The sequence below is a fragment of the Moschus berezovskii genome, chromosome 28 (assembly GCF_049115385.1).
Source record: "Moschus berezovskii isolate FMDL1 chromosome 28, NW_MosBer_1.0, whole genome shotgun sequence".
Classification (NCBI taxonomy): domain Eukaryota; kingdom Metazoa; phylum Chordata; class Mammalia; order Artiodactyla; family Moschidae; genus Moschus; species Moschus berezovskii.
The window spans coordinates 6,313,969-6,340,893 of record NC_142487.1 but is presented as its reverse complement, the minus strand read 5'-3'; the positions used below and the strand labels follow the sequence as shown (position 1 = coordinate 6,340,893).

General features: G+C 45.2%; 1 protein-coding gene across 4 annotated transcripts; it reads right to left on the bottom strand.

Moving 5' to 3' along the window:
- Nucleotides 1-5,076: 5,076 nt before the first annotated feature.
- Nucleotides 5,077-12,962, bottom strand: TGIF1 (TGFB induced factor homeobox 1). 4 transcript variants are annotated; one of them, XM_055417155.2, is made up of 3 exons: nt 12,605-12,962; nt 7,138-7,364; nt 5,077-6,151 (listed from the first exon to the last, which is right to left on the bottom strand). In XM_055417155.2, the coding sequence occupies exons 1-3, from the start codon at nt 12,618-12,620 to the stop codon at nt 5,576-5,578; spliced, it is 819 nt and encodes a 272-aa protein (XP_055273130.1). In that variant the 5' UTR covers nt 12,621-12,962; the 3' UTR covers nt 5,077-5,575. The 4 variants fall into 4 exon arrangements, with proteins under 4 accessions (XP_055273130.1, XP_055273131.1, XP_055273133.1 ...); XM_055417156.2 differs by lacking the exon at nt 12,605-12,962 and adding an exon at nt 11,361-11,491; XM_055417158.2 differs by lacking the exon at nt 12,605-12,962 and adding an exon at nt 11,410-11,433.
- Between the last annotated feature and the right edge of the window lie 13,963 nt (nt 12,963-26,925).

Genomic DNA, 26,925 nt, shown 5'->3' with positions numbered 1-26,925 from the left:
CCACCTCTTTGCAACTCCATGGACTGCAGCACGCCAGGCTTCCCTGTCCTTCACTATCTCCTGGAGTTTGCTCAAACTCATGTCCATCAAGTTGGTGATGCCATCCAACCACCTCATTCTCTGTCGCCCCCTTCTCCTCCTGCCCTCAATCTTTCCCAGCAGCGGGACTTTTCTAATCATACCTAGGTGCATCATCACCTCAGTTCAGTCACTCAGTTGTGTCCGACTCTTTGTGACCCCATGAACTGCAGCACGCCAGGCCTCCCTGTCCATCACTAACTCCTGGAGTTTACCCAAACTCATGTCCATTGAGTCGGTGATGCCATCCAACCATCTCATCCTCTGTCATCCCCTTCTCCTCCTGCCCTCAATTTTTCCCAGCATCAGGGTCTTTTCTAATGAGTCAGCTCTTCATATCAGGTGGCCAAAGTATTGGAGTTTCAACTTCAACATCAGTCCTTGAAATGAACACTCAGGACTGACCTCCTTTAGGATGAACTGGTTGGATCTCCTTGCAGTCCAAGGGACTCCCGAGAGTCTTCTCCAGCACCACAGTTCAAAAGCATCAATTCTTCAGCAATCAGCTTTCTTTATAGTCCAACTCTCACATCCGTACATAACTACTGGAAAAACCAAAGCCTTCACAGACCTTTATTGACAAAGTAATGTCTCTGCTTTTTAATATGCTATCTAGGTTGATCATAACTTTCCTTCCAAGGAGTAAGCGTCTTTTAATTTCATGGCTGAAGTCACCATCTGCAGTGATTTTGGAGCCCCAAAACATAAAAGTCAGCCACTGTTTCCACTGTTTCCTCATTTATTTGCCATGAAGTGATGGGACCAGATGCCATGAGCTTAGTTTTCTGAATGTTGTTTAAGCCAACTTTTAACTCTCCTCTTTCACTTTCATCAAGAGGCTTTGTAGTTCCTCTTCACTTTCTGCCATAAGGGTGGTGTCATCTGCATATCTGAGGTTATTGAGATTTCTCCTGGCAATCTTGATTCCAGCTTGTGCTTCTTCCAGCCCAGCGTTTCTCATGATGTACTCTGCATATAAGTTAAATAAGCACGGTGACAATATACAGCCTTGACGTACTCCTTTTCCTATTTGGAACCAGTCTGTTGTTCCATGTCCAGTTCCAACTGTTGCTTCCTGACCTGCATACAGGTTTCTCAAGAGGCAGGTCAGGTGGTCTGGTATTCCCATCTTTTGAAGAATTTTCCACATCATAGCCAAACTGCAGAAATGTAAAGATGAAAGAGCCAGAGAAAGACATTAGATACAAAAGAAAACTGATGTCTCTTTAGAAACCATGGAAACCAGACAATAAATGCCTTTCAAGTGATGTAAAAAACAACCCAGCATTCTATTTTTAGTGAAAATATCCCTCAAAGATGAAAGTAAGAGTCATTTTCAATGGAAAAAAAAAAGACCAATTAGTCACCAGCAGCCCTGCACAATTCTCGAGAAAATTCAAGCTGGAGAGAAATGACATGTCATTTGGACTTGCAGGGAATGAAGAATATCAGAAATGGCTAAGATGTTTAGATGACACCACCCTTATGGCAGGAAGCAAAGAAGAACTAAAGAGCCTCTTGATGAAAGTGAGAGTGAAAAAGCTGGCTTAAAACTCAAGATTCAGAAAACTAAGATGATGGAATCCAGTCTCATCACTTCATGGCAAATAGATTGGGAAATAGTGGAAGCAGTGACAGACTTTATTTTGGGGGGCTCCAAAATCACTGCAGATGGTGACTACAGCCGTGAAATTAAAAGAAACTTGCTCCTTGAAAGAAAAGTTATGACCAACCTAGACAGCATATTAAAAAACAGAGATATTACTTTACCAACAAAGGTCCATGTAGTCAAAGCTATAGTTTTTCCAGTAGTCATGTATGGATGTGAAAACTGGACTATAAAGAAAGCTGAGCACCGAAGAATTGATGCTTTTGAACTGTGGTGCTGGAGAAGACTCTTGTGAGTCCCTTGGACTGCGGGGAGATCCAACCAGTCCATCCTAAAGGAAATCAGTCCTGAATATTCATTGGAAAGACTGATGCTGAAGCTGAAACTTCAATACTTTGGCCACCTGATGTGAAGAACTGACTCATTTGAAAAGAACCTGATGCTGGGAAAGATTGAAGGCAGGAGAAAGGGATGACAGAGGACGAGATGGTTGGATGGCACAACCGACTCTATGGATATGAGTTTGAGTAAGCTCCGGGAGTTGGTGATGGACAGGGAGGCCTGGCGTGCTGCAGTCCATGGGGTCGCAAAGAGTCAGACATGACTGAGCAACTGAACTGAACTGAAATATTAAAAAAAATACTATATATAGGCATGCTGCTGCTGCTAAGTCATGTCAGTCGTATCCGACTCTGTGCGACCCCATAGACAGCAGCCCAACAGGCTCCTCTGTCCCTGGGATTCTCCAGGCTAGAGTACTGGAGTGGGTTGTCATTGCCTTCTCCAATATACAGGCATAGCTTGTTTTTATTGCGTTTTGCTTCATTGTGCTTTGCAGATGGATTTTTTATGTCAAGTCTAAATGCCACAGCATTTGTTCATGTCTCTGTGCTACCTTTTGGAATTCTCACGGTATTTCAAATTATTTCATTTGTATCATATTTGTTATAGTGATCTGCAATCATTGATCTTTTTCACTCCCACCTTTGGCCACACCTCTGCAGCTTATGGGATTATCATTGCCCAGCCAGGGATCAAATACATGCCCTTGGCAGCGAAAACAGAGTCCTAACAACTGGACCACCAGGGAATTTCCTCAGTGATCTTTGATGTTATCAAGTGTTGTAAAATGATTATGACTTGCTGAAAGCTGAGATGATGGTTAGTTACTTCTCAGCAAATAAAATATTTTTAAATTAAGTTATATACTTTTTTATTGGATTAATGACTTTATACACTTAATAGAATATAGTATAAACATAACTTCTATATGGTTGGGAAACCAAAAAATTTGTGTGACTCACTTTGTGCTATTCACGTCATTGTGGAGGTCTGGAACCAAACCCACAATATCTCCAAGGTATGCCTGGATACATTCTCTTTTCTCTTATTTTTTGAAAAAAGACAGCCCTATTTCAAACAAAAATTATGACGTACTGTTGGATTTATCAGTTATAGCTAATATATATATATAAAAAACAACAAAAAAAGAGTAAACAGAACTACACTGTTGCAAGTTTATATATTTTGTATAAGATTGTATAATATTAATTCTAAGTTGATTGTGATAAATCAAAGATGTATATTGTAATCCTGTAAGAACAACCATTAAAAACAATATAGTTTGAAAGAGAATAGGAAACTTACAACAAAATATGTAAAATATTCAACTAACCCCAAAAGCAGGAAAAGAGAAACAGGGGGACGGAAAAAAAGTCCAAGTGGTAAACTGAACCCAAACATATCAATAGTTATATTAAATATAAATCAACGAAACACACAAAGTAAAAGGCAGAGATTGTTAGGCTGAATTAAAAAGCAAGACCCAAATACATTCTATTCTTAAAAGAGATGAGCTTTAAACACAAAAATAAACAAGAAAAGATATACCATTCAAATACTAAGCATAAAAATTATTTCTATTTGTCTCCAACTTGAATACTTTATTACATGTACTTTTGCAGTTATGTTTATTATATACCAGTTATTTATCCACCCGGATCTATTTGGGGTGATTTTTCTTTTTTTAATGTTTGGGTTTCATTTGACCCTTGATATTTATTTTTCTTCTAAATCACTCATATGACTGCTTCCTCCTGCTCCTCCCACTGTATGATTAATGAAATGTCTTATCAAGGGAAGCCTTTCAGGATTTGCTGGCCTCCCTTATCTGCACTCAAAGAATTCCAGCCTTTGATCTAGCTATTAAAGCCAGTAATGATTCTTAATTGCGTGTGGTTTACTTCATTTTTGTTTACTTTGTTCCTTTTATATACTTTATTTCATTTTTGGTTTGGTTTATTTCTATGACTCTGAGGTGGGCCTAGGCCACGTCGGACTGAGTGCCCTTCATTATTGCCTGCCTCTCAGACTAGAGCATCTGCCTTCTCCTCCCTTGTTTTTCTTTCAGCTCTTAGTTGTCCTCATCAGTTTTTCTCTTCCACTTAGAAAAAGAGCTTAGCTCTTTTTACTGTAGGGACAGGAAAACAGAATTTAAAAATTAGACAAACTTGTGTTTGCAAGAATTTTTCTACATTCTTTAAACAATACTGAAGCTCTAATGCTCCCTCAAACTTGGACAATTCATAGCTGGGGCAGGGCTGGAAAGAACATGACTATAATAACAAAGAAACTTCATACTAAGCATGACTACAAAGAATGGTTTTGTGGCATGTGACAAACCCGCTCAACCATGTAAGTGAAAGGAACACCACCAATCCCCTTCTAACCATCCTGGCTTCATAAAGAATTGCCTATTCCAACAAACTCCACTTGTGTCGGGCACCACTTTTCACAAACCATGACCTTAGAAAAGAAACCTAATAAATTAACAATTATTTGGCAACCTAATAAATTAACAAGAGTTGTGGGAGACACAACTCTGCTGTTTTAACCATTTTAGACAGTGCTTTGAAAAATGATTTTAAACGTAAAGGCCTTACCTAACTGGACCACTGAACAAAAATTATTTTAGAAGGCAACGTAACAGAGGCAATACTAAGAACTACTTGGGTTGTTGTTTACTTCTGAAAACTTAGGCCGCAATCTGGTGCTTCGAGACTTTCCTTTTCAACATGGGTCACAGCTTAAAATATGCAGTCTAGACCACCAAGGGGTTTTTGGTTAGCTAAACACTGATGGAAATGATTCATTTCAATTTGTCATGCAGTTTTAAGTAAAGATTTAAGGGCCTGCTATGCCTCCTATCAAGAGTAAATATCACACATCCTGTTTATACAGACTGGCTTGTCCACAGTTGTTCAAAGAGTTAGTGACACCCCCCCAACTCACACTCCACCCTACCCCCAACTTCCTGCTCACTGGGGTGCTATATTCCTACTCATATTTAAGAAGTGCCTCCCTCAACAAAATACTCTGTATTACAGGAATTTTTAAAGAAAATACTTTATTATGTCATGAAAAAAATCCATCAATCAACTAGATTCATACTTGTTTGAAAAAACAATTGAAAATTTATTAATTAGACAGTATGTGGGCATCCTGTTCCACATGGGAATGAGAAGATGCTATAGGTTCTCTAAGTATTGCACAGTCTGAAAAAAACACCAACGAAAAAAAAAGGGAAGGGAAAGGGGAAAAAAAAAAAATCACATGATCTTGGGAACCATCTCACATTATGAATAATCTACCAAGAAACATTAAAAAAAGAAAACCCTTTGTTTCTACAGTAGCTCTGAGTTTATAGTTCTTGGAATGACTATTCCATTGACGACGTTTCAGTAACAGGAAGCTTCATTTTAGCAATCCCATGTGCAAATATTAATAAAAAATATATATAAAATAATGCAAATTCATCTTTTGCTATCATCCCAGCAATCATAACATTTTTTTTTTTAAACTGTTTTGCTTGGGGAAAAAAAAGGGGGGTTAAGCCATAAGTTTTGCCTGAAGCTCCATCTCTGCAGCCTGTTTGAGTGCAACATCTACCAGAAGCTGAAATCCACTGAAATCTTGGTTGAGGTCCGGTGGAGTAGGGGGAGGAGTGTTGAAAAGACCACTCTGTGTGTTTGCACTTGGTCCAGATTTACAGGAGTCCTCTGCGTACATGAGGGAGGTGTCTGTAAAGCTGCTGTTTGCCATCTGCTGTATATCTGTGTTTTGTCCCACACCAACTGACTGGCAGAGAGAGAAAGGCACATCTTTTAACGCAGTCACGGTGGTATGACAGATCACTGATGGACGAGCCAAAATGGATCCTGGGGAGGACGGCTTAGGAGACAGTGGCCTCCCCAGGGCTGGGTTGGGCCCAGCTGTACAGGAGTGAAACGGGCTCTCCTCCAGAGCTGGCATGAGGTTCCTAATGCTCACTGCTGACTCCACAGAGCTGGCTTCAGTCATCTTGGCTCCACGGCGGGAAATTGTGAACCGATTTGGATCTTTGCCATCTTTTCTCAGCATGTCGGGGAGGAGCCTGCGCCGGGCGTTGATAAACCAGTTACAGACCTGAAATTGTACAGGGATGTTTTAGACATGTTAACACTCTGCCAACACACCTGAGAACCTCCTCCTTCTTGTTGCTGAATCACTCAGTAGTGTCCAACTCTCTGTGACCCCATGGACTGTAGCCCACCAGGCTCCTCTGTCCATGGAATTCTTCTGGAGTGGGTTGCCATTTCCTCCTCCAAGGATCAAACCCGAGTCACCTGCATTGGCAGGCGGATACTTTTACCCAGAAAGAACCTTCTTGGGGGACGCCTAACTGGTCTTTCTCTTTGCATTAAAGATGGCATGAAAAGGCTTATAGGAACCTACAAATTTATTTCAAGGTATTTTGAGCCCAGCCAAGAAAGGAGAGGTGCTTCCTGTCATAAATCACCTCCTTTTCTAATACAAATTCCCCTTTTGGCTTCTCATCATCCTTAAACCCTTTCAGGACCAAAAAAAAGAAAAAAAAAGGTACATGTTCTCAAATGTCTGAAAATGATTTTAGAGAGGGAAGTTTACCTTTTAACTCTCCCCATATTAACCTATTATCTACTGCCCAGCATTGAAGTTAATCAACTACAGGAAAACCTTCCTGTATGAAAAGAACCACTCCTCCCAGTTAATGATTTTTTTCCCAGTTCAAATGACTATGTCAACAGACAGGACATGAATTACCTCACTTAAGTCTGTCCTTGTTTAAATATCAAACCAGTTTCCTGGGCAATAGAGTAAGATTTAACCTCCTTTTTATGTTTGGTGCATAAAGGAAGGCTCTTTTAGGCGTTAAAGGAAATGCTGTTTGACAGATGACTGTCAAGTGTTTCTGTTTCTCTAGATAGCTAACAGTTATTAGCTGTTAGCACTATAAACTTTACAAGAAAAAGATATGCCTCCCCCCCACTTTGAGTGAGGAGGCAGTTTATGACTTGCTATATAGGAATGTTGTAAAGTGATTCCGGGGGGGGGCGGGGAACCCACCACCCCTGGGAATGCCTTCTCCTTACCTGTAGTGTAGATAAGTGTGTTTGCTGGGACAGTAACGCTTTTTCTTGCTCTGAGGGGTAGGCATTGTATCGGTGTTCATACAGCCAATCACGGAGAATCTGAACGGATTCCTTGGGCAGGTTGCCCCTCCGCCTTCTCTTGCCTGAGCCAGCAGAAGAGGAGAGGTCCAGGGGACTGTCCATGCTGTCATCATCTTCAGTGTCACTGCCAGACGCGGCCACAACACCTAGGACAGGACAGAGGCCAGCTATCAGCTGCTTTTATCAGCAGAGCACCCACTGAAAAGCTCACCTCTTTTAAACACTCAGCACAACCGCATTTTCTCAACTTCTGACAGCCCAGGGAAGCACCGGTGTTTCTTTGTCCTGAAACACCAGAGCTCGTCTGAAATCTGCAGGGTAATTCGACTCGCAGCGTATTCCAGATCCCCAGCCCACGGTCAGATTCCCTTTTGTACCCACTTTCCTATAGGACTCAGTGACTCACATTCCTTTTGAATGAAGCTCAAAAAAGTCTAATCCAACAAACGAGACAAAGCTGCACCCAAGGCGAATAGCGTGCCATGTGTGAAACAGGAAAGGTGGCACAGCAGACGGGATGTGTCTGACAACCTCCTCGGTGAGGTCATTGCTAACTGGGAAAAACAAGCCAGCCAGTATCTTAATGCCTGTTTCAAGCACTGTTCTTCCTCCCTCTTCCACTGAAGGTTTTGAAATAAAATGGAAGATTTTTTTCCACTGATATAAGGAAGGAAAATTACACTCTTAACCCAGTTAGTATTCGAAAGATAAAATGCATGCCAGAATCTTCTGCCAGTTCCTTTTCCTTTTCACTGCTACTTCCTTTTATTCAAAACTAGACACCTACTTTTAATGGACAGCACTAGTCACTTTTTACTAAATACAAACAACCACTGATGCTTTCAGTTTCATTGCATAAGAAGCTTTTTCTACTTTTAGTACTTATGTAAGACCTCAAAAGATGCCTAATACTGAGCAAAATTTCAATTGCCAGCTTAATCTGAACCTAGAATACTACATATCAATAAGCAGGATTCAGCTTTAAATCATTACATGACAAAGAAAACTTGAATATGCAACTCCCAAAGGAAACTCTTGTTTACAAGCACTTTAATCCTACCAGAAATTTAAAAAATTCACACACTATAGAGAATATTTAAATCACACACAGACTGGGTGCCACAAAAATTCAAACTTGGCCCTTTTAGACATTTAAAGATAACTTAGACTTTTTTCCCCCTGGCTTTGCCTCGAGGCATATGGGATCTTAGTTCCCCGAGAAGGGACAGAACCTGAACCCTCTGCATTGGAAGCTTGGAGTCTTAACCAAGAGACACTCCCAAAATTTTGAAGTTTAACTTTCCCCCTTTCAAAACTACAAGGCTACTCTGACTGAAGAAATGAATTCTTGTTTTTGAAGCATACTACAGTATGCTCTAAAAACCAGTATTTCTATGTAAAAGAAATTAAAGTAGCATGAAATGTAAAGGTAGGCATTCTCATTAACGTTGTTGACAGAACCTCAAGTAGTTTACCTTGGTAGGAAATAAAAACAGAATATTCCTCAGAGTGATAAACCATTCAATGGCTTTTAAAGGAATTTTCCCCCAAACCCTTCCCTTTAAAGCATTTGATGGATGAGATAGCCCACCAGTGAACTGAATCTAACTCTACTTGCTGACACATTTTCAGTTTTGGACGGCAGGGGGCAGAATGTGCTGGAGGGAGCGTCAGCAGAAAACGCAGAAACTTCCAAAGACAAAGTAAAGCAAGTTCTAACAAAAGAGGAGGATGATCTTGCAAATTCACTTCAGCTCAAGGCTTCATGAACAAACAGCCATCAGTAAAAGTCCCTGAAATTCTAAATTTTAACCACTGCCATGTATCTGATGTCTTTCCCCAGAAGATTTCATTAAACTGCTTAAAAAAAAGTTTCAAAAAAAGGAGGCACATTTAAAACTGAAAGTGCTTTCACTGTTGAGCAAATGAAACCCTTTTAAAACCCATGTTAAAATTTGGGTGAAGAAGTATTGACCAAAAATCCTTAAGAAATTATAAATGTTCCTGTTTTACAACCGCCCTGATAAAAAAGCCAGATCTTCTTCCTAAGGCTATTGCTACCCCCCTAACCCACAGCCCCCCCCCAACTTTTTAACTTCTTAAAAACAGTGTGAAAATCTGCACATTGAACAGTGAATTCCCAAGTGTAAACTTATAATCACAAGTAGTTTGAAACAAAAAACCCCTAAAGTGTGTCCTTTGATCTGCTTACTTGGTTTGACAAGAAGCCGTCACTCTCAAAACAGGCGAGTGACAGAAGGTAGACACCAGTTAAGCAATACCAAACTGCAGTGACTTTGCTATCAGCTCACTCGAATCAATGAGTGCCAGGCCTCCGGACGTCTTAACAAAGCTGAAGAAACAGGAAGTTAAGACTTCAGTCCCTCGGCTGCCCCAGCTGGTATTTCACTACAGCAAACCACGTTTGCTGCTGTCAGGGCTGTTTCCATTAAAACTCTCCCTCCGGATTGTGGCTCAACTTGGAAAAACAAAAAGACTTTTCCACGTTACTCATTTCCTATTGTAAAAGAGCTTTTGAACGCTTTCCCGGTTACGACTTGTTTCCAAACGTCTTGCTCTGCTCACGCTTTAAAAAATGTGGCGATGGCGGGTGGGGGGAGCTGGGCGGGAAGTGGGGATCACAAGCCTCTTACTCCATCCACATACAAGGAAATGTTGTTTAGGAAGCCACAAGATGGTCTATGGATCCCACAAGCCTAAAAAGCACTCCTCCCTCCCACCCCGAATAGGAACGGAGGGAGCGGCAGAGCACGGGGAAGGGTCAGAGATAGTGGTTGTGAAGTTGGACTTCAAAAAAAAAAAAAAATCTGGAAGAGGCTACAAAGGGATCTCGGAATAAGAATAACCAAAGGGAACTTGTAAGTGTACTATTAAGAAAAAGCAAACCTAAGAAGTTTCCGGATCTTAATATCTCAGGAGAAGCGACAGAAACCCTACTTAACATCCCAGACACTAGATCCAAGGAGCCCACCCCGTCAGGAGCCGGGAGCAAAGACATTTAGGGGATTTTCCTCAACGAGTCTTCTGCTCGTTTGAAAATCACTTGGGGAGATCTTTTTGGCATCCTCAGTTTTCTAAGGCGGGACACTTATCACTAACCAGTCTTACCAACTCCCTGGCTCCACGATTGACTTTTTTAAAAGTGCTTTTATTTTCAACAAAACTTGAAAAGAGTTTCACAGACTTTCGTAAGACAGACAGACAGACAATAGTCGGACTCGGCGAGCCCGGCGGGGCCAGGTCTCTTCCGGAGCCCCGGCGGAGGCCGCTGGGCGCGGGGCCCCCAGGTGGCCGGAGGCCGGGGCGGGGGCAGGCAGGGCCGAGCGGAACGAGCCGAGGGAGGAGCCCGGCCCCCGCCGGCCCGCAGGCTTTTGTTCCGCCAGTTCTTCGGCCCCCGCCGGAGTCGCCCCTCCGAGCTCACGAGCCAGAGAGCTCGCCCAGGCCTCGGAGTTTCAGATTACAAGAAGAAACTAGAAACCGGGCCGTGAATCTCAACGTCCGGAGGGGCCTGCCCACCAGCGGAGGATTTGCCAGGAAAACCTAAAAAGGGAAAGAAACCCCGGCCACCTCGGCAGCCTCTGCTCCCCCGCACGGGCTCTGAACCAGTCGGCGAAGTTTCCCCTCCAACACGTCACCTTCCATTGTTTCCATGAGTCGGCTCGCGGCTGCAGGACCGCGCGCCCCGGGGCAGCGCTCGCCGGAGATTCCCCAGGGACCGGTGGGTTCCTGCTGCGCCCCGGCTGGGGGAGGGGGGCTTCGAGGGAAGCGGAACGGGAGGCACGGGGGGAGGGCCCGGGGGTGGCCGGGGAGGCTCACCACTGCCGCCCCCGCCAGAACCCGAACAATGGGGCAAGCCAAGCCCTGCTCTCGCACCCCTAGGGGCACCCATCAGAAACACCCTTTCCCCCAGCTTATCCCCGGCAGTTCACCACGAGGGAGGGAACGCCTCCCTCCCGAGGACGGTCTGAGCCTGTCAGTCCTCTCCGAACTGACTCGACACCCCCGCCCCCGAAGCCCCCTGTGCCCTCCCCGCGCGTTTTCTCGCCCAGTCCAGTTCAACATCCAAACTTCTGAGTCCCCCAGAGCGAAGGGACACGCGGACTTGGTCCAACCTCACCTACCAACTCCCCCCCCTTCCCCCGCTGGGGGGACGTTGAGTTTGACTCCCACCCGCAAAGCGGGAGGTGCGGAGCTCCGCGTGTTTGAGTCACCGGCCCGGGATCAATCGAACGTAAGTCCAAAGTGAAAACGTGGCCGAGGACACACGCTCTGGGTCCCGGACTGCCCCGCTCTAACTTGAGTCTGTGAGCCGTATTCGCCGGACGAGTCTGGAAGAACGTGGAGCAGCAGCCAGTCTGGGCATGCGCAGCACACCCCCGCCGCCCCCCCACCCCCCGCGCTGGCTTCCCCCAGCGATTAACTTCTGTTTTGAACCACTCGACATAAATCACAACAGAAAAGCCAGCTCCGGCCCACGACGGAACGTTCGGGGTGCCTCCCTGCCCGGGACTCAAAAGTTAACTTCAAAAGGGAGTTAACATTCTTTGACCTTTCGTGGTGGTGGTGTTTTTTTTTTTCTTCTTCTTCTTTCTTTCTGTGTATTTTGTTTTTAAACCAGACTGACGGCAAGTTTCAGTTGTAAAGCTTCCAGAAGGCCTGGTGGAAACAATGACAGGCTCGCTCTTTGCATGTCACACTTGGACTCGTTCTCACTGCACGCCCTCAGTCCTAACTCTTCCTCTTGCCCCAGATTCATCGTGGGAAAACTTTTGTGAGGCTAGGAATTATGGAAAGTCTAACTTTCCAAAGGGACCGACCCCCGGGGGCGATCTGGGGTCCAGAGTCGCGTTCCTCCGGGGGTGAAAACGCCCCATCCCAGGAGAAGTCGTGCCCGGACTCTGCCGGGAGCGAGTGGGGCGCCCCGGAGCCCAACTTTCAGACAAAGCGCCGCGACCCCGCGGGCCGGGCCACCCCGGGTCCCGACGGAGGAAAGAGGGACGGGGGTATCCCCCGACTCGGGACCCCACTCCCCCGCCCGCGAGAAGCCACGCGGCGGCTCGGCGGAGCGTGGGGTGTCGGTTTGGAGACAATGAAACTTGGAGGCGCACAAACAAGGCGCGGAGCGTGCTTCTTGACAACGTGCCAGCAGCGTGGAGAGGCCCGTCTCCCCACAACAGCCCCTCGTGTTGTGTCTGGAAGGAAAACAGCAACGGCCGTTCCAGACGCAACTTCCACAAAGAGGACGGCCGCGGCTCAGGCCTGCGAGCCCCCCGGGGCGGAAAAGTCCACCGAGTCACCCGCGCCGCCCGGCGAGCACGTTGCCCCGGGACCCGCGCCCGGAGCGCGCGCCGCCCGCGAGCCTTACCTTTCTTGCTTTTCATTCTGGAGCTCCCCGGCCAGCGCCAGGCGACAGCGGGGGTCTCGAGGGGCCAGGAACGGGGACGGAGGGGCCGAGCGGTCGTCCTCCTTCCCGGCCGACTCTCCGGTAACTTGGAGGAAGCGTTCCAGCCGTTATTGCTAAACACTGCGGCGCTCGGATCCCAGGCGCCCGCTCCTCGGGCGGAATTCAAGTGACACTCGGGCTTCCTCCCGCCGGGATCTTCTGGCAGCGGGCCGGGGACGCTCCCTCGCCCAACTCGCTCCCCTCCCCACTCCGCTCCTTTGTTCGCGGCTCCTGCTCGGCGCACCTCGGCGCTGTCAGAGTGAGCGAGGCAAGGAGGGAAGGTACCGGAGGTCCTGCCTCCGCCCCCAGCCGCCCGCCCCGTCCCCCGCCCGCTCCGCCGCGCCTCCGCCCCTCCCCCGCACCTTCCAGCCGCCGAGGACCGCTCTGAGCGCCCTGGCCGGGCCGCCTCACCCCGCGCCCCCGGGGCGGCTGTCACCGGTCCCTCGTGGGGACGGCCGAGCCCAGGAACGCGATCCCTTATCCCCGCCGCGCGCCCGCCGCCAGCATCCCCGCTTGGCGGCGGCAACACCAGCCAAGCGCCCTGAGTTGCTCCCTTGGGCCCTTCTTCCAGGGTCTGGCGAGGGTGCGTTTGGTTAGGAAATTGCGACAGATTGGGTGGGGGGGGGAATGCCGTTCCCTCCTCCACCCCAGGGAAGAAAAAGCCTCCCCTTTCGATTTTGACAGTTGCCCCAACTCCACCGTCGCGACTCCGGCGGCAGGAGTAGACAGCCGCTGCTGATTCAAGGGGCGGGGCTGCACAGGAAAAGTCTTCGGGAAAAGAATCAACTTCTTCCAGGACGCGCGGCTGCCATTGACACGCGCGGGCGCGGAGCGACGCACCCTTCTCCTCCCGGGGCTCTTCCTCCCAAAGCAACAGTGGGGGGCGGGTGGGGGGATGGGGGAGGATGAGACCCAGACACCCTAGGCGAAAGTCTGTTGCCCCCGGCTAAAGCTGCGAGTTCCGGACTGGATTGCAAGGCAGTTTCGAAATCTGACATGTTGCGGACAGACACTTGTCATGCTCACATGCTCTTTAAAAGTCGGTGCCTGGGGATGGCCCGGACGCGCGCCCGCCCCGCCTGAGACTCGGCCTGACACCCCATCCCCGGACCCCCTGGTCTGTTTCGGTAAACAGCCCACTTTTAGGACTTAACATCCTGCTAGGGGACCCCTTTTCCCCCACGCCCCGGTATTTCAAAAAGAAACTATGAAGTAAACACATGTTCCTGTTGGTTTATTTTGGTTGAAAGTTAGGCGGGCTCCGGCAGGAGTTCCTGGATGAAATTACGCATTTTAAAAGTCCAGATGCTTTAGGCTGATTTCAAGAAATGCAGCCCCCTCCCCGCCCTCTCCTCTGGGTGTAGTTTTTGCGTGTCTGTCCCGTTGTTTTGAAGTCAACGAACTGTCACATGCCACACTAAGACTTTCCCCATCATTAAAAAAAAAAAACAAAACCGTAAATAAGCCCGGTAGAGACGTCAGCGCCCGAGTCTGCCTCCAGCTTGTGCTCTGCACTGTCTTTGTTTTGTAACCTCGATGAAGAACCGGCAGAAGTTCTGTGGCAATAAGGTTCAACACAAGAAAAAATAAGGCGGCCAAACCATGACTAACTAAAACTTTGGAGCCTCTGTTGTCGGATTACACTGAAAGTTAAAGCCAGCCTCCCACGCACTCACCCTCCCAAAACAAGGCTCCCACCCACTCCACCCCACCCCCCGAGTGACTTAAGGCCAGAGTTTACAAAGCTTGTGTGTTTTTTTTCCCTCAGTTACAGCACTTAAGATGAATAAACAAGGAAAACAGCGTCACTCTAAAAAGGCGGCACCTAAGAGAACACGCGTCTGAAACGGCCGAGAGGGGAACCGAGGCCTGGGGGGAAACCACCAATCCGGAGGCTCCCCTGCCCCTTGCGGGTTCTTCCCGGCCCGGCTGGAGGCGAATCCGCCGCTGCGCCCGCGCGCAGCACCGACGCGGGGCGGGTAGGGGCCGCCCGTTCCGGGGCCGCGGCGCTCTAGGCGTTTGAAGGGCGGCCGGTCGCCGGGATTGGCGGCTCGCGGCCGTTGGGGACCCGGAGCTGGGCGCGGGAGGAGGAGCCGGGCGCCTCCGCCGCCTGAGTGGCAGGAGCTTCCCCCGGAGCCGGGCGGTTACTGCGGAGACGCTTTGTTTGCTGACTTAGAAAGCCGTCCCGACCGCCTCGGCCGCTTTCGAAGCGGCTCCACGAAACACGCTGCCTCCGGGTGGGCCTCGCCCTCCCCCGGCCGCCCGCCCTGGCGCGCCCGAAACGTCTCCTTCCGCGTGGCTCCGCTCGGCCACGCGGGGGCTCTCCTTCTGTGCACAAAGGTGTCCTCTCCGTCCAAGTCAGCTTAGCTCCTGGCGGCGATTCGCAGGCAACCGAGATGGGAACGGAGTTTACAGCTAGGAAACCAATTTTGCAGGGAAACGAGGGAGCGGCGCAGAGGATTAACAGTCTCTTTGAAACTGCGAGGAGGAGGGAAAAGTCAAATTTTCCTCTCTCGCTGGAAGTCCGGCTTGATCCGGGCAATGCTCACCTTTTTGCTCGAGCGAATCACATCGAAGCAGTCACTAAAGCTGGCAAGACTCCCCCGAGAGGAACCCGGGGACCCTTCTGAGTGATAAACGGCACACCCCCGCTTGCCCCCCACACACCAGAGCCTGTCCCAAACTTATCTTTAGATTTTAAATTTTGGTGCATTCTGCAAGAAAATGCTTGGAGTCTGCGTGACACAGGCCAAGAAGACAGCCCCACAGAGTGGGCTTGAGGAACCAGCAATTGCTTAGGATATTTTTGTTTATTTGCTTCTCTCAAGCTGGAAAAACAAGTTTCAGTTCTGGCTCTGTGAGTCCCTTCATGTATCAGGCAGGGCCTCTCTGTAAAACTGATCCAATGACTTTTAAGATTCTTTCCCGTGTTTGGGGGGAAAAATGTGGATTCACATTGACTACATATTAATTGCTGACTTCATATGAATATTAATTATATTGGAAAGTTGCCAGAGTGAGAAGGAAGAAGAGGTACCTGATCACGTTTTGATCATTATTTTTTCCCCCTCCAAGCACACATAGTTCGATGTGGTGTCTTATCTTCCCAGGCTGCCTCAAGGCCAAGAAAAGACACAGACTTAAGTTACTTTTCACAGCTGCAAACTCTTCAAAGGCAAAAACTCAAAAATGAAACTTGGAAAGGCAAAATAAGTCAGGAAAGTGTATCAATACATTCTGTGTTATTATTTTGATACTTGGTCCATCAAGTGATTGGATTTATTAAGCCTGATTCCACCCAGCACTGTCTTAGGTGGAGGAAGAATGACTCACAGTCACTGGATCCCTTTTGTGTCTCCTCACTACAGATTTTTTTTAAATAAAATACACAGACTGCTGGGCTCCACATAAGGGTTCTATAATCATCTCTTCACATCTCAGGTCAGAGGGTCTTGGGCTGCTCAAGGAGAAGCCACCCATTATCTTTTCAAGGACCCACAACCCATCAGTGTGGTGATTTTATCAGCCTTATCAGGATAACTCTCCTCCCCTCAGTTACCTGAATACTTAATTTGTGCTACTGTTAGTAATCACCTTTCTCCAAGCCTGCATTCCCCTTCCCAGTCCCCCTTTTTACCTCTGTAGCCACAGGCCTCCTTTTTTCTTTTTTTTTTTTTTTAACCTAGAGGGGATTTGAACTCATCAGGACAAAGAAAAAAAGATCATTGCTGAGTACAGCCTTTAACCTCCCTACTCTCTCTTTTTTTACTTTTTTCTTTTCCTTTTTCTTTTTAACCTCTCTATTCTCAACATCGTGTTTCTATATTGTGCTTTCAGTTCAGTTCAACCGCTCAGTCCTGTCTGACTCTGTGACCCCATCGCTTCTCTGCCCTTTTGGCTAAGACCAAGTGTAGTATTGTGCTTTACAGTTTCAGTTCAGTTCAGTCACTCAGTCGTGTCCGACTCCTTGAGACCCCATGAATCTCAGCACGTCAGGCCTCCCTGTCCATCACCAACTCCCGCAAACTCATGTCCATCGAGTCGGTGATGCCATCCAGCCATCTATTTCTCTGTCGTCCCCTTCTCCTCCTGCCCCCAATCCCTCCCAGCATCAGAGTCTTTTCCAGTGAGTCAACTCTTCACATGAGGTGGCCGAAGTTTTGGAGTTTCAGCTTTAGCATCAGTCCTTCCAATGAACACCCAGGACTGATCTCCTTTAGAATAGACTGGCTGGATCTCCTTGCAGTCCAAGGGACTCTCAAGAGTCTTCTCCAACACCACAGTTCAAAAGTATCAACTCTTCGACCATCAGCTTTCTTCACAGTCCAACTCTCACATCCATACATGACCACTGGAAAAAACCATAGCCTTGACTAGACGTACCTTTGTTAGCAAAGTAATGTTCCTGCTTTTTAATGTGCTATCTAGGCTGGTCATAACTTTCCTTCCAAGGAGTAAGCGTCTTTTAATTTCATGGCTGCAATCACCATCTGCAGTGATTTTGGAGCCCAAAAACATAGTCTGACACTGTTTCCACTGTTTTCCCATCTATTTCCCATGAAGTGATGGAACCAGATGCCATGATCCTAGTTTTCTGAATGTTGAGCTTTAAGCCAACTTTTTCACCCTCCTCTTTCACTTTCATCAAGAGGCTTTGTAGTTCCTCTTCACTTTCTGCCCTAAGGGTGGTGTCATCTGCATATCTGAGGTTATTGATATTTCTCCAGGCAATCTTGATTCCAGCTTGTACTTCTTCCAGCCCAGCGTTCCTCATGAAACAATTTATATGACTTCATTTAATACCCATTTAATAAGGTAGGTAATTATGATTTTTTCCCTAAAGTCAAGATAGCACATCCAAATATAACAAAGCTAAAAGGTATAAAAAAAAGTACTGGACATAAATTGTTGTTTAATTGCTAAGTGGTGTCTAACCCTATAGACTGTGGCCCGCCAGGCCCCTCTGACCATGGGATTTTCCAGACAAGAATACTGGAATGGGTTGCCATTTCCTTCTCTCCAGGGGATCTTCCCGACCCAGGGATGGAACCAGTGTCTCCTGCATTATAGGCAGATACTTTATCACTCAGTCGCCAGGAAAGCCCGGACTTGAAACCAAGTATTCTCGGGCATGTCTGGTGGAAGGTCTGGTGGATAAAGAAGGCAGTATAGGGCAGAAACTGACCACAGATTATGATATAAGGGCCATCTGAACACATGGAGGCTACTCTAAAACCTGCCTCTTCTCTACGTGGAGTTTTACCAGAAGCTCCCTTCCAATCTACCTGCATTTTGTCCTTTTTTTAAACCACTCATTTTTTCTTTACAAAAACAAAAAGAGGAGGAAGCTTGTTTTCAAAACTACAGGCAGGAAAAGTATACAAAGTGAAATAGGAAAGACCTCTTAATTGACTATTTCACTCTCCATATGTGCGTATGTATACTACATACAAATGTAAGGGGGTTTTCATTGTTATCAGTTGTTTTCAAGTCCACTCTACCTGGGATGGCCGCACAGGACTGGCTATACATCTGACGGTTCTCACCAAAGGGTGGCCTGCACGTGCGGTAAGTCGTTTCAGTCCTGTCCATCTCTTTGCAACTTTATGGACTCCTCTGTCCCGCCAGTCTCCTCTGTCCATGGGGATTCTCCAAGTGGGTTGCCATGCCCAGGGGATCTTCCCCACTCATCTCAAGGTCTGCTGCATTGACAGGCAGACTCTTTACCGCTAGCGCCAGCTGGGAAGCCCAAAGTTTGGCCTAAATATCATCTTCTCAGAGGAGTCTTCTGTAACCACTTCATCTAAATTTAGTTACCCTTGCTGCCACCATCTAGCTCAGGAGTTCTCAACTGCTGTTCAGAGCTGGATAACTCTTGATTGTAGGGGGCTTCCCTGGGAGTTAAGGTCCATAGAGGCAAAACTGTGATTTTTCCAGTAGTCATGTGTAGATGTGAGAGTTAAAGAAGGCTGAGTACCAAAGAATTGATGCTTTTGAACTGTGGTGCTGGAGAAGACTTTTAAGAGTTTCCTGGACTGTGAGGAGATTGAACCAGTCAATCCTAAAGGAAATCAATCCTGAATAATCATTGGAAGGACTCAAGCTGAAGCTGAAGCTCCAATATTTTGCCACCTGATACGAAGAGCCAACTCATTGGAAAAGACCCTGATGCTGCGAAAGATTGAAGGCAGGAGGAGAGGGAGTGACAGGTTGGATGGCATCACCGACTCAATGGACATGAGTTTGAGCAAGCTCCTGGAGATGGTGAAGGACAGGGAAGCTTGGTATGCTGCAGTCCATGGGGTTGCAAAGAGGCAGACACAACTTAGCAACTGAACAACAAAAAGTTTTGGTTGTACGGGGCTTCCCTGGTGGCTAACCAATCCGGCCAATAACACCTTCCCCCTAGGTTGTGGAAAAAAAAAAACAAAAAACAACTCCAGACATTCCCAGTGTCCTCCAGAGGGGACAGAAATTGGGGTGGGCAGGAAGACCCCTGGTTGAGAACCACAGGTCTAACTCAACCCTTTCTTTCTTCCACAGCACTCAATTTTTAATTATTTTGTTTATTTGACTGTTAATGTGCTTGTCCTTTGACACCACCACCCCCAACCCCAGACCCTCCCTGGTAGCTCAGATGGTAAAGCAGCTGCCTGCAATGCAGGACACTCAGGTTCAATCCCTGGGTCAGGAAGATCCCTGGAAAAGAGAATGGCAATCCACTCCAGTGGATTCTCTGTCCTGGAGAATCCCATGGACAGACCATGGGGTCGCAAAGAATCGGACCTGACTGAGCGACTAGCACTTTCTTCTTTCACTTTTCCCCTACTAAAATGTGTGTGTGTTACTAAATCTTCATGCACTTGGTACAGGGCCTCACACATCAAAGGGACCCAATAAATATTTATCAAACAAAATGATCCATGAAAATGAGATGGTAAGAATCATTAATAAGAATACAATCTGTTACTGTAAATAGCATGCCAGGCAGTGTTAAATACTTCACATATTTTATCTTTATTGCTGACAACATCCTAAGAAGCATGCCTTATTATCATCCCTAGCTGCCAGGTGAAGAAGGGCAGCTCAATCATTCGTCCCCTCCATCCCCACCCTGTTCTGACCCCTGGTACCTGATCCAAACAATAATGATATTCTGCAATTTGCTTTTTTCACTTATGTAAGTTTCTTTAGTGCTAAGCATTAAAAGGGTCTAGTGTCTAGTTTGCAATGAAGCACTAAGAGATAGTCCAATTATGTTTAAAATATTTAACAACTGATAGAGTGTAGACACCAACCAATCCCAAGAGCTCCTTCAGATTGTAAACTGAACCGAATGCCTGAGCAGGATGTCAGCTTGTATGCAGATTTTCAGGGGCTTGCGAGAGTGTATTTGTAGGTGTCCCTAGCTGAGTCAAGGGTCTGTGCATTCAGAATTTTCACAGATGTTGCCAAATTGCCCACCCAATCTTCTTTTGAAAACCTCTTTCTCTACACCCTAACACTGCATATTACCAATCAATTTCAAAGGACTTCCCTGGCAGCCCAGTGGTTGAGGCTCTACCCTGCCAACCCAGGGAACTAAGATCCCCCCACATGTGATGCCACGGTCGAAAGATAAATAAGTGAATTTCATATTTGCCAATCTCTTAGGCAAATAAATGACAGGTTTGTCTTGGTTTGAGAGGGTGAGCACGTTTTTGTGTATTTATTTATTTCTTCTATTCACTTATTTGTAACCTTTGTCAAGTTTTCTATTTTGTTGGTTTTTTTTTCCTTCTCTCTCTCTTCTTTTTTGCCAGTACTGCTGATGGGGATCCTAGCTCTCTGACTAGGGATTGAAGCGGGACCCTCATCAGTGAAAGCGTGAAGTCCTGACCACTGACCACTGGACCGCCAGGGAATTCCCTTTCTTCTCTTTTTAAAATTGTAAGAACCAACCTGTTTTTGTATAAGCCTAATACTTTGGCCACCTCATGCGACGAGCTGACTCACTGGAAAAGACTCTGATGCTGGGAAGGATTGGGGGCTGGAGGAGAAGGGGACGACAGAGGATGGATGGCATCACTGACTCGATGGACATGAGTTTGAGTGAACTCCGGGAGTCGGTGATGGATAGGGAGGCCTGGCGTGCTGTCATTCATGGGGTCGCAAAGAGTCGGACACAACTGAGCGACTGAACTGAACTGAACTGAACTGAAAAGCATTTGACAGAGAACTGAAGGAATAGGGTTAGATGGACCAATAGTGAATACAGGTGGGGGATGTGTCCCAATTAAAAAACAGAAGAAAATACATACATATTGTGTGGAATAAGTACCAAATTTATGAGGTAAAAGTAAGACCTTCAGAATACCCTACCTGTTAACTTAGTCCCTATATCCTCTTTCCACCAAAGGGTTAATCCACTCTCACATTTCCATTGATCACCATTACCTCTTCTGAAAGCTACAGAGGACCCATTTAAAACAGCAATAAAATGATGAAATATCTAGGAATAAAATTAACAAGAAGTAAATGCAAGTTTTATGAAGAAAACTTTAAAACCCTACTGAGGGACATAAAGGAAGACTTAAGTAAAATAAAAGACGTAATTTATCCCTTCCAGAAAGATTCAATAACAGAAGCATAAAGATGTTTATCTTCCCTGAACTGATCTTTAAATTCAAAGCAATTTCTATTAAAATACCAATAGGATTTTTTTTGATTGCTACACTTCATCAAAATTAAGCATCTGGAGAAAGCCAGGGAAATTCCGAAAGACGAGTTAGGGATGGGAGGAGGGCAGCGGAAGCCCCTTCAAATATTAAAGTGTATTTTGAAGTTAATAATGAGATTAAATAATGAGGACACAAAGAACAATGCGATAGTTTAGAATATGTTATGGACATTTCAATTTTGGTAAAGGTGACTTTTCAGATCAGAGATGAATTGGGACAGTGAACTACTTTTCGTTAAAAATCAAACTGGTAGGGGAGTGGGAGGGAGGTTCAAGAGGGAAGGGACATGTCTATTTATGGCTGATTCACGTGGTTGTATGGCAGAAACCAACACTACACTGTAAAGCAAGTATCCTCCAATTAAAAATAAAATTTTAAAAAACAAAAAATGAAGCTGGCTATGTTACTCCTCTAACAAAAATAAAACTCATCTGCATCAAGATTGAAATGTTAGAGTAATTAATAATGCACCTCTGTATGTTCTAGAACAGTGGTTCTCCAAGCGGAATACATATGGCATTTTTGCCTCCCAGGGGACATTTGAAGATGTCTGGAGACATTGCCAGTGGTCACGGCTGGAGGGGAGGAAATGCTTCTGGCCTCTAGCAGATGGAGACCAGGGTGCTGCCATTTTACCACACACAGGACAGACCTCCAGGGAAAGACCATCCTGTCTGAAAGTCAGTCGTGCTGAGGCTGAGACTTGTCCTGGAAGGAGGCATGGATACGATCATGGAGTGGGGAAGGCCTTTGTAACCAGGACAAAAAATCCGAGACACAGGAAAAGACACATGTGTGTCTAAGAATTCTGTAATTTTTTTTAAAACTTGTGTGTGAGGGAAAATTCATAAAATTTTCAAAAGCAAAACAACTAGGAAAAAATACTGTTGGCACATGTCAGGCAGAAGATCGATTTACTGAACTTATGCAGAACTCATATAAGTCAGAGGAAAAAAAGAGTCTTGTTTTTAAAAAGTTGGGCAAAGTCTATAGATAAGCAGTTCACATTAAAAACTTTGGAGAAGGAAATGGCAACCCACTCCAGTATTCTTGTCTGGAGAATCCCATGGACAGAGGAACCTTGTGGGCTACAGTCCATGGGGTCGCAAGAGTCGGACACGACTGAGTGACTTTGACTTTCACTACTCACATTAAAAAAAAAAAAGACTCCAAATAAACAGAAACATGAAAAAAAAAAACCATGAAAAGTTTAGTGTGCAGTCATTATAACAGCAAAGTAAATTCGACTGCACTGATAGAGGAAGGTTGATTATATATATATATATATTATATATTTGTTGTTTTTAAGCAAAGTACAGAACATTATAGCAGTATTCCTTTTGTGTACAATTTTTTATGTGTAGTTTTTTGGAATGATACTCAGGGAAATTAACAAAGTCTACCTTTGGAGGAAAAGGGGAAGAGAATGAGATGCATGATAAGGAGGGTCTGTTTTTCACCTTATACTTTTTTGTATAAACCTGATATATGAGAGACAGAGACACAGTGTATGAGATGAAGTCGGAGAAGGCAGTGCCCAGTCTAGACTGGCCATCATCATTTGATTTTACCTTACCTTATTCCTTCTTCCGAGCTCTTCCTTTCTTTATGGACATCTGAGTTTCTGACTTATTTTCCTTCTTTAAATAATTTCTTTTAGAAATTCCCTGGTGGACAGTGGTTAAGACTCTGCATTTCCACTGCAGGGGATGGAGGATCGAGTCCTGGTTGGAAAGCTAAGATCCCACATGCTACATGGCCTCCCAAAATAAAAAATTTCTTTTAACCTTTTTTTACAAGGTGGGTCTATCATTTTTGATGACTAAATAATAGTCCATTGTAACTATGGATATAATTTATGTACCAAATCCCATCTATTGGACACAGGTTTTATTCTGGTTTGAGCTGGAGGGATTTTTGAAGATCTTCTATAAAAACCTAAGCAAGGGTCTAAAATAGGATGAGCTGTATTTGGGGCCTTGAAAGTCTGATTCTGCAGTCCATGAACCAGGGACGGTTAATCATTAGCAAGTGTAAATAACCCCCAGTGACACCCTGGGATTTCATTATTTGCTGCTATTTCCAAGAAGTATCAAAGGGTGTCAAACCATTTACCCTGTTGAATTGGATGGCCACATCTGCAAAACTGGAAAGGTTAATCCTGATGCAGGCACATTTTACAAAAGTTGGCCAAGCATTATAATATGTAAGAAGAGAACAAGATGCTTTCCTCAAAATGAATGAGTAAAAGTTGTGGATGTAGGGCTGGAATCCACATACCCCGTAAATGGCATGGATCGTTCAAGTGAAGGCTTTCTCTTCTACTGGTGGGTGTGTTAGTACAGGGGACAAGATGTTTCCTAAAGTGTTTCATCAGTTTTCCACAGGATGTCATGCAAAAGCCAAAATGATTATTCTGTATTCCCTTAAAAGGGGGGAAAACACATTTACTGCCAAACTACTTGGATACACTTTTAAAACTTACATATATTTTATTTTTCCAGTCCATCTTGGAAGCTCTCCCCAGCAACACACTTACAGGGTCAATTAACAGAGTGAAATAAATGTCTAAATCCATCCCTGTTTGTCTCTCCCCCTCTGCTTGCACTTGGCAACAAATTAATACATATGTCTGCTAGTTTCCAATACTTTTTTTTTTTTGGTTTCCCCATGTGGCTTGTGAGATCTTAGTTCCCTGATGAGGGATTGAATCCCAGTCCCTGAGTTGGAAGTGTGGAGTCTTAACCACTGGCCTGCCAAGGAAGTCCTGAATACATTAAAAAAAAAAAAAAAAATTCTTAAAAATAGCCAGGTGATCTCTAAAACAGGGTTTTGTCTTGCCTAGAATTTTTTTTTTAAATAATGTAAAAATGTAAATAGTGGAGGTCCTAGTGTAATAAATCCCCAAACACTAATCACCCAGCTTCAACAACCCATGGCCACTCTTGATTCATCTATACCCTCACCGACTTCCTTCTCTCCTGTATTATATCGAAGCCAATCCCAGACACCCAGGCAGTTCTGGGTAAGCTTAGAGTTAATTCTCTGCTTGCCTCAGCAGTAACTCCTTTCTCTCTGGGCTAAATGGTTTGTTTACTGAAAGGGCTAAGAAGTCTCAGAATTATGCCCAATTATATTTTACTTTCTAGCTATTTCTGCTCCTATAGTTAAACATTTTCTTCTTACCAGAGAGAACAATTACATTTTATGTTTGTGTGTGTGCTGAGTCGCTCATTTGTGCCTAACTCTTTGCCACCCCATGGGCTGTAGCCCACCAGGCTCCTCTGTCAATGGGATTCTCCAGGCAAGAATACTGGAGTGGGTTGCCATGCCCTCCTCCAGGGGTTCTTCCTGACCCAGGGATCGAACCTGTGTCTCTTGCGTCTCCTGCATTAGCAGGCAGATTCTTCACCACAAGGGCCACTTGGGAAGCCCCACATTTATGCTTAGATGGGGCTTTAAAGCTTTTAGTTCTGTTAGCCCCTGTGGTACATTTTCTCTTTTGGACAGTCCTACCCTCAGACATTTATATCGGTTTCTTCAATTTGAACTTGTCAGACAATGTGCACTGATTTTTTTTTCCCCCTTGGTTCAGAGAGCACATTCACCAAATCAGCATCTCTCTTTGAGGTCTATATAAATGTTGTTTTACTTTACTGACTATAAAGAAAAACATGACTTTAAAAAAAGTCATGGCTACAATGGACTTTAAGGCAAATTATTTCCTTCTCTTGTGTGTGTGTGTAAGAGAGAGAGACAGAAAGAAATAAACAGAAGAACAGGGAATAAAGTCTAGAAAGATTTGTTTCTAGTTTTGCTTCCAGTATCCAGTTTTTTTCAGCCAGAACTGTCAGATGTAACATTAAAACACAAACAGGCCTTATTCCAAAGTTTTAAAACATAATATTCTGACCATTGGGTTTGAAAAAAGTAGAATCCTCATGGCTTATCTGATGACTTTTCCTCCCTTCCCCCTCCCTCCCTCTCTCCCTTCCTTCCTTTCCCCCAAGTCCCTCATAATCCTTGGATACATTATCCCTCATTCGAAATCACAGAACAATAACTACTCCTAAATATTTTATACTTCACAAGAATCCCATTTAGTTTTTAAAACTAAACAAACCAATTAAAAACGGGGTTTAGATGTTTTGAGTTAGGAATGCTTTGCCTTCATGTGATAAAACATGTTCCTCCTATCAGTTTTTTTATGGGAAAAAATAAAGCCAAACCTCCACAAGCTTCTATTTGATTAGCCATTTGTCACTTATCTGTCTGCTCACAAAGTGCATTTACCAAAGGGATTAATGCTTCTGTAACCACAATGCTTTGCCTTCTGTCACTTTGTTGAGCCTCCAAAAAAATGACGGAAGGGAGGGGTTCTTGGGGCAACTCCTCCCCAGTCTGAAATACAAGCCCCTCCATGGAGCTTTGAAATCCAGTTCACAAAATAGCCTACACATTTTTCATAGTAAAGATGGAGTTTAGGCCAAGTTTCGTCTCTAATGTGACTTACACATACACCCGCTCCTCCCATTTCTCCCTCATCCATTCAGAAAATACTTCTCTTACTGTTTTGCAAAGTGCCACAGTCCAAACATTTCTGCTCAGTAAATGCAAAAATCAACTTTAATCCAGGAAAAAGTAATGTAGATTGTGTTTGCTGGACTTTGAGTTGTGTTAAGAAGATTTGAGTAAGTTCAGTTCAGTCGCTCAGTCGTGTCCGACTCTCCGCGACCCCATGAATCACAGCACGCCAGGCCTCCCTGTCCATCACCAACTCCCAGAGTTCACTCAAACTCATGTCCATCGAGTCGGTGATGCCATCCAGCCATTTCATTCTCTGTCGTCCCCTTCTCCTCCTGCCCCCAATCCCTCCCAGCATCAGAGTCTTTTTCAGTGAGTCAACTCGTCGCATGATGTGGCCAAAGTATTGCAGTTTCAGCTTTAGCATCAGTCCTAACAATGAATACCCAGGACTGATCTCCTTTAGAATGGACTGGCTGGATCTCCTTGCAGTCCAAGGGACTCCCAAGAGTCTTCTCCAACACCACAGTTCAAAAGCATCAATTCTTCGGTGATCAGCTTTCTTCACAGTCCAACTCTCACATCCATACATGACCACGGGAAAAACCATAGCCTTGACTAGATGGACCTTTGTTGGCAAAGTAATGTCTCTGCTTTTTAATATGCTATCTAGGCTGGTCATAACTTTCCTTCCAAGGAGTAAGCGTCTTTTAATTTCATGGCTGCAATCAGCATCTGCAGTGATTTTTGGAGCCCCAAAAAATAAAGACTGACACTGTTTCCACTGTTTTTCCATCTATTTCCCATGAAGTGATGGGACCAGATGCCATGATCTTTGTCTTCTGAATGTTGAGCTTCAAGCCAACCTTTTCACTCTCCTCTTTCACTTTCATCAAGAGGCTTTTTAGTTCCTCTTCACTTTCTGCCATAAGGGTAGTGTCATCTGCATATCTGAGGTTATTGATATTTCTCCCAGCAATCTTGATTCCAGCTTATGTT

Excerpts from the sequence above, each read along its gene's own strand:
- TGIF1 (XM_055417155.2), bottom strand. Across the intron at positions 6,152-7,137 it reads CACACTTATCTACACTACAG|GTCTGTAACTGGTTTATCAA; the intron begins GTAAGGAGAAGG and ends GTACAATTTCAG.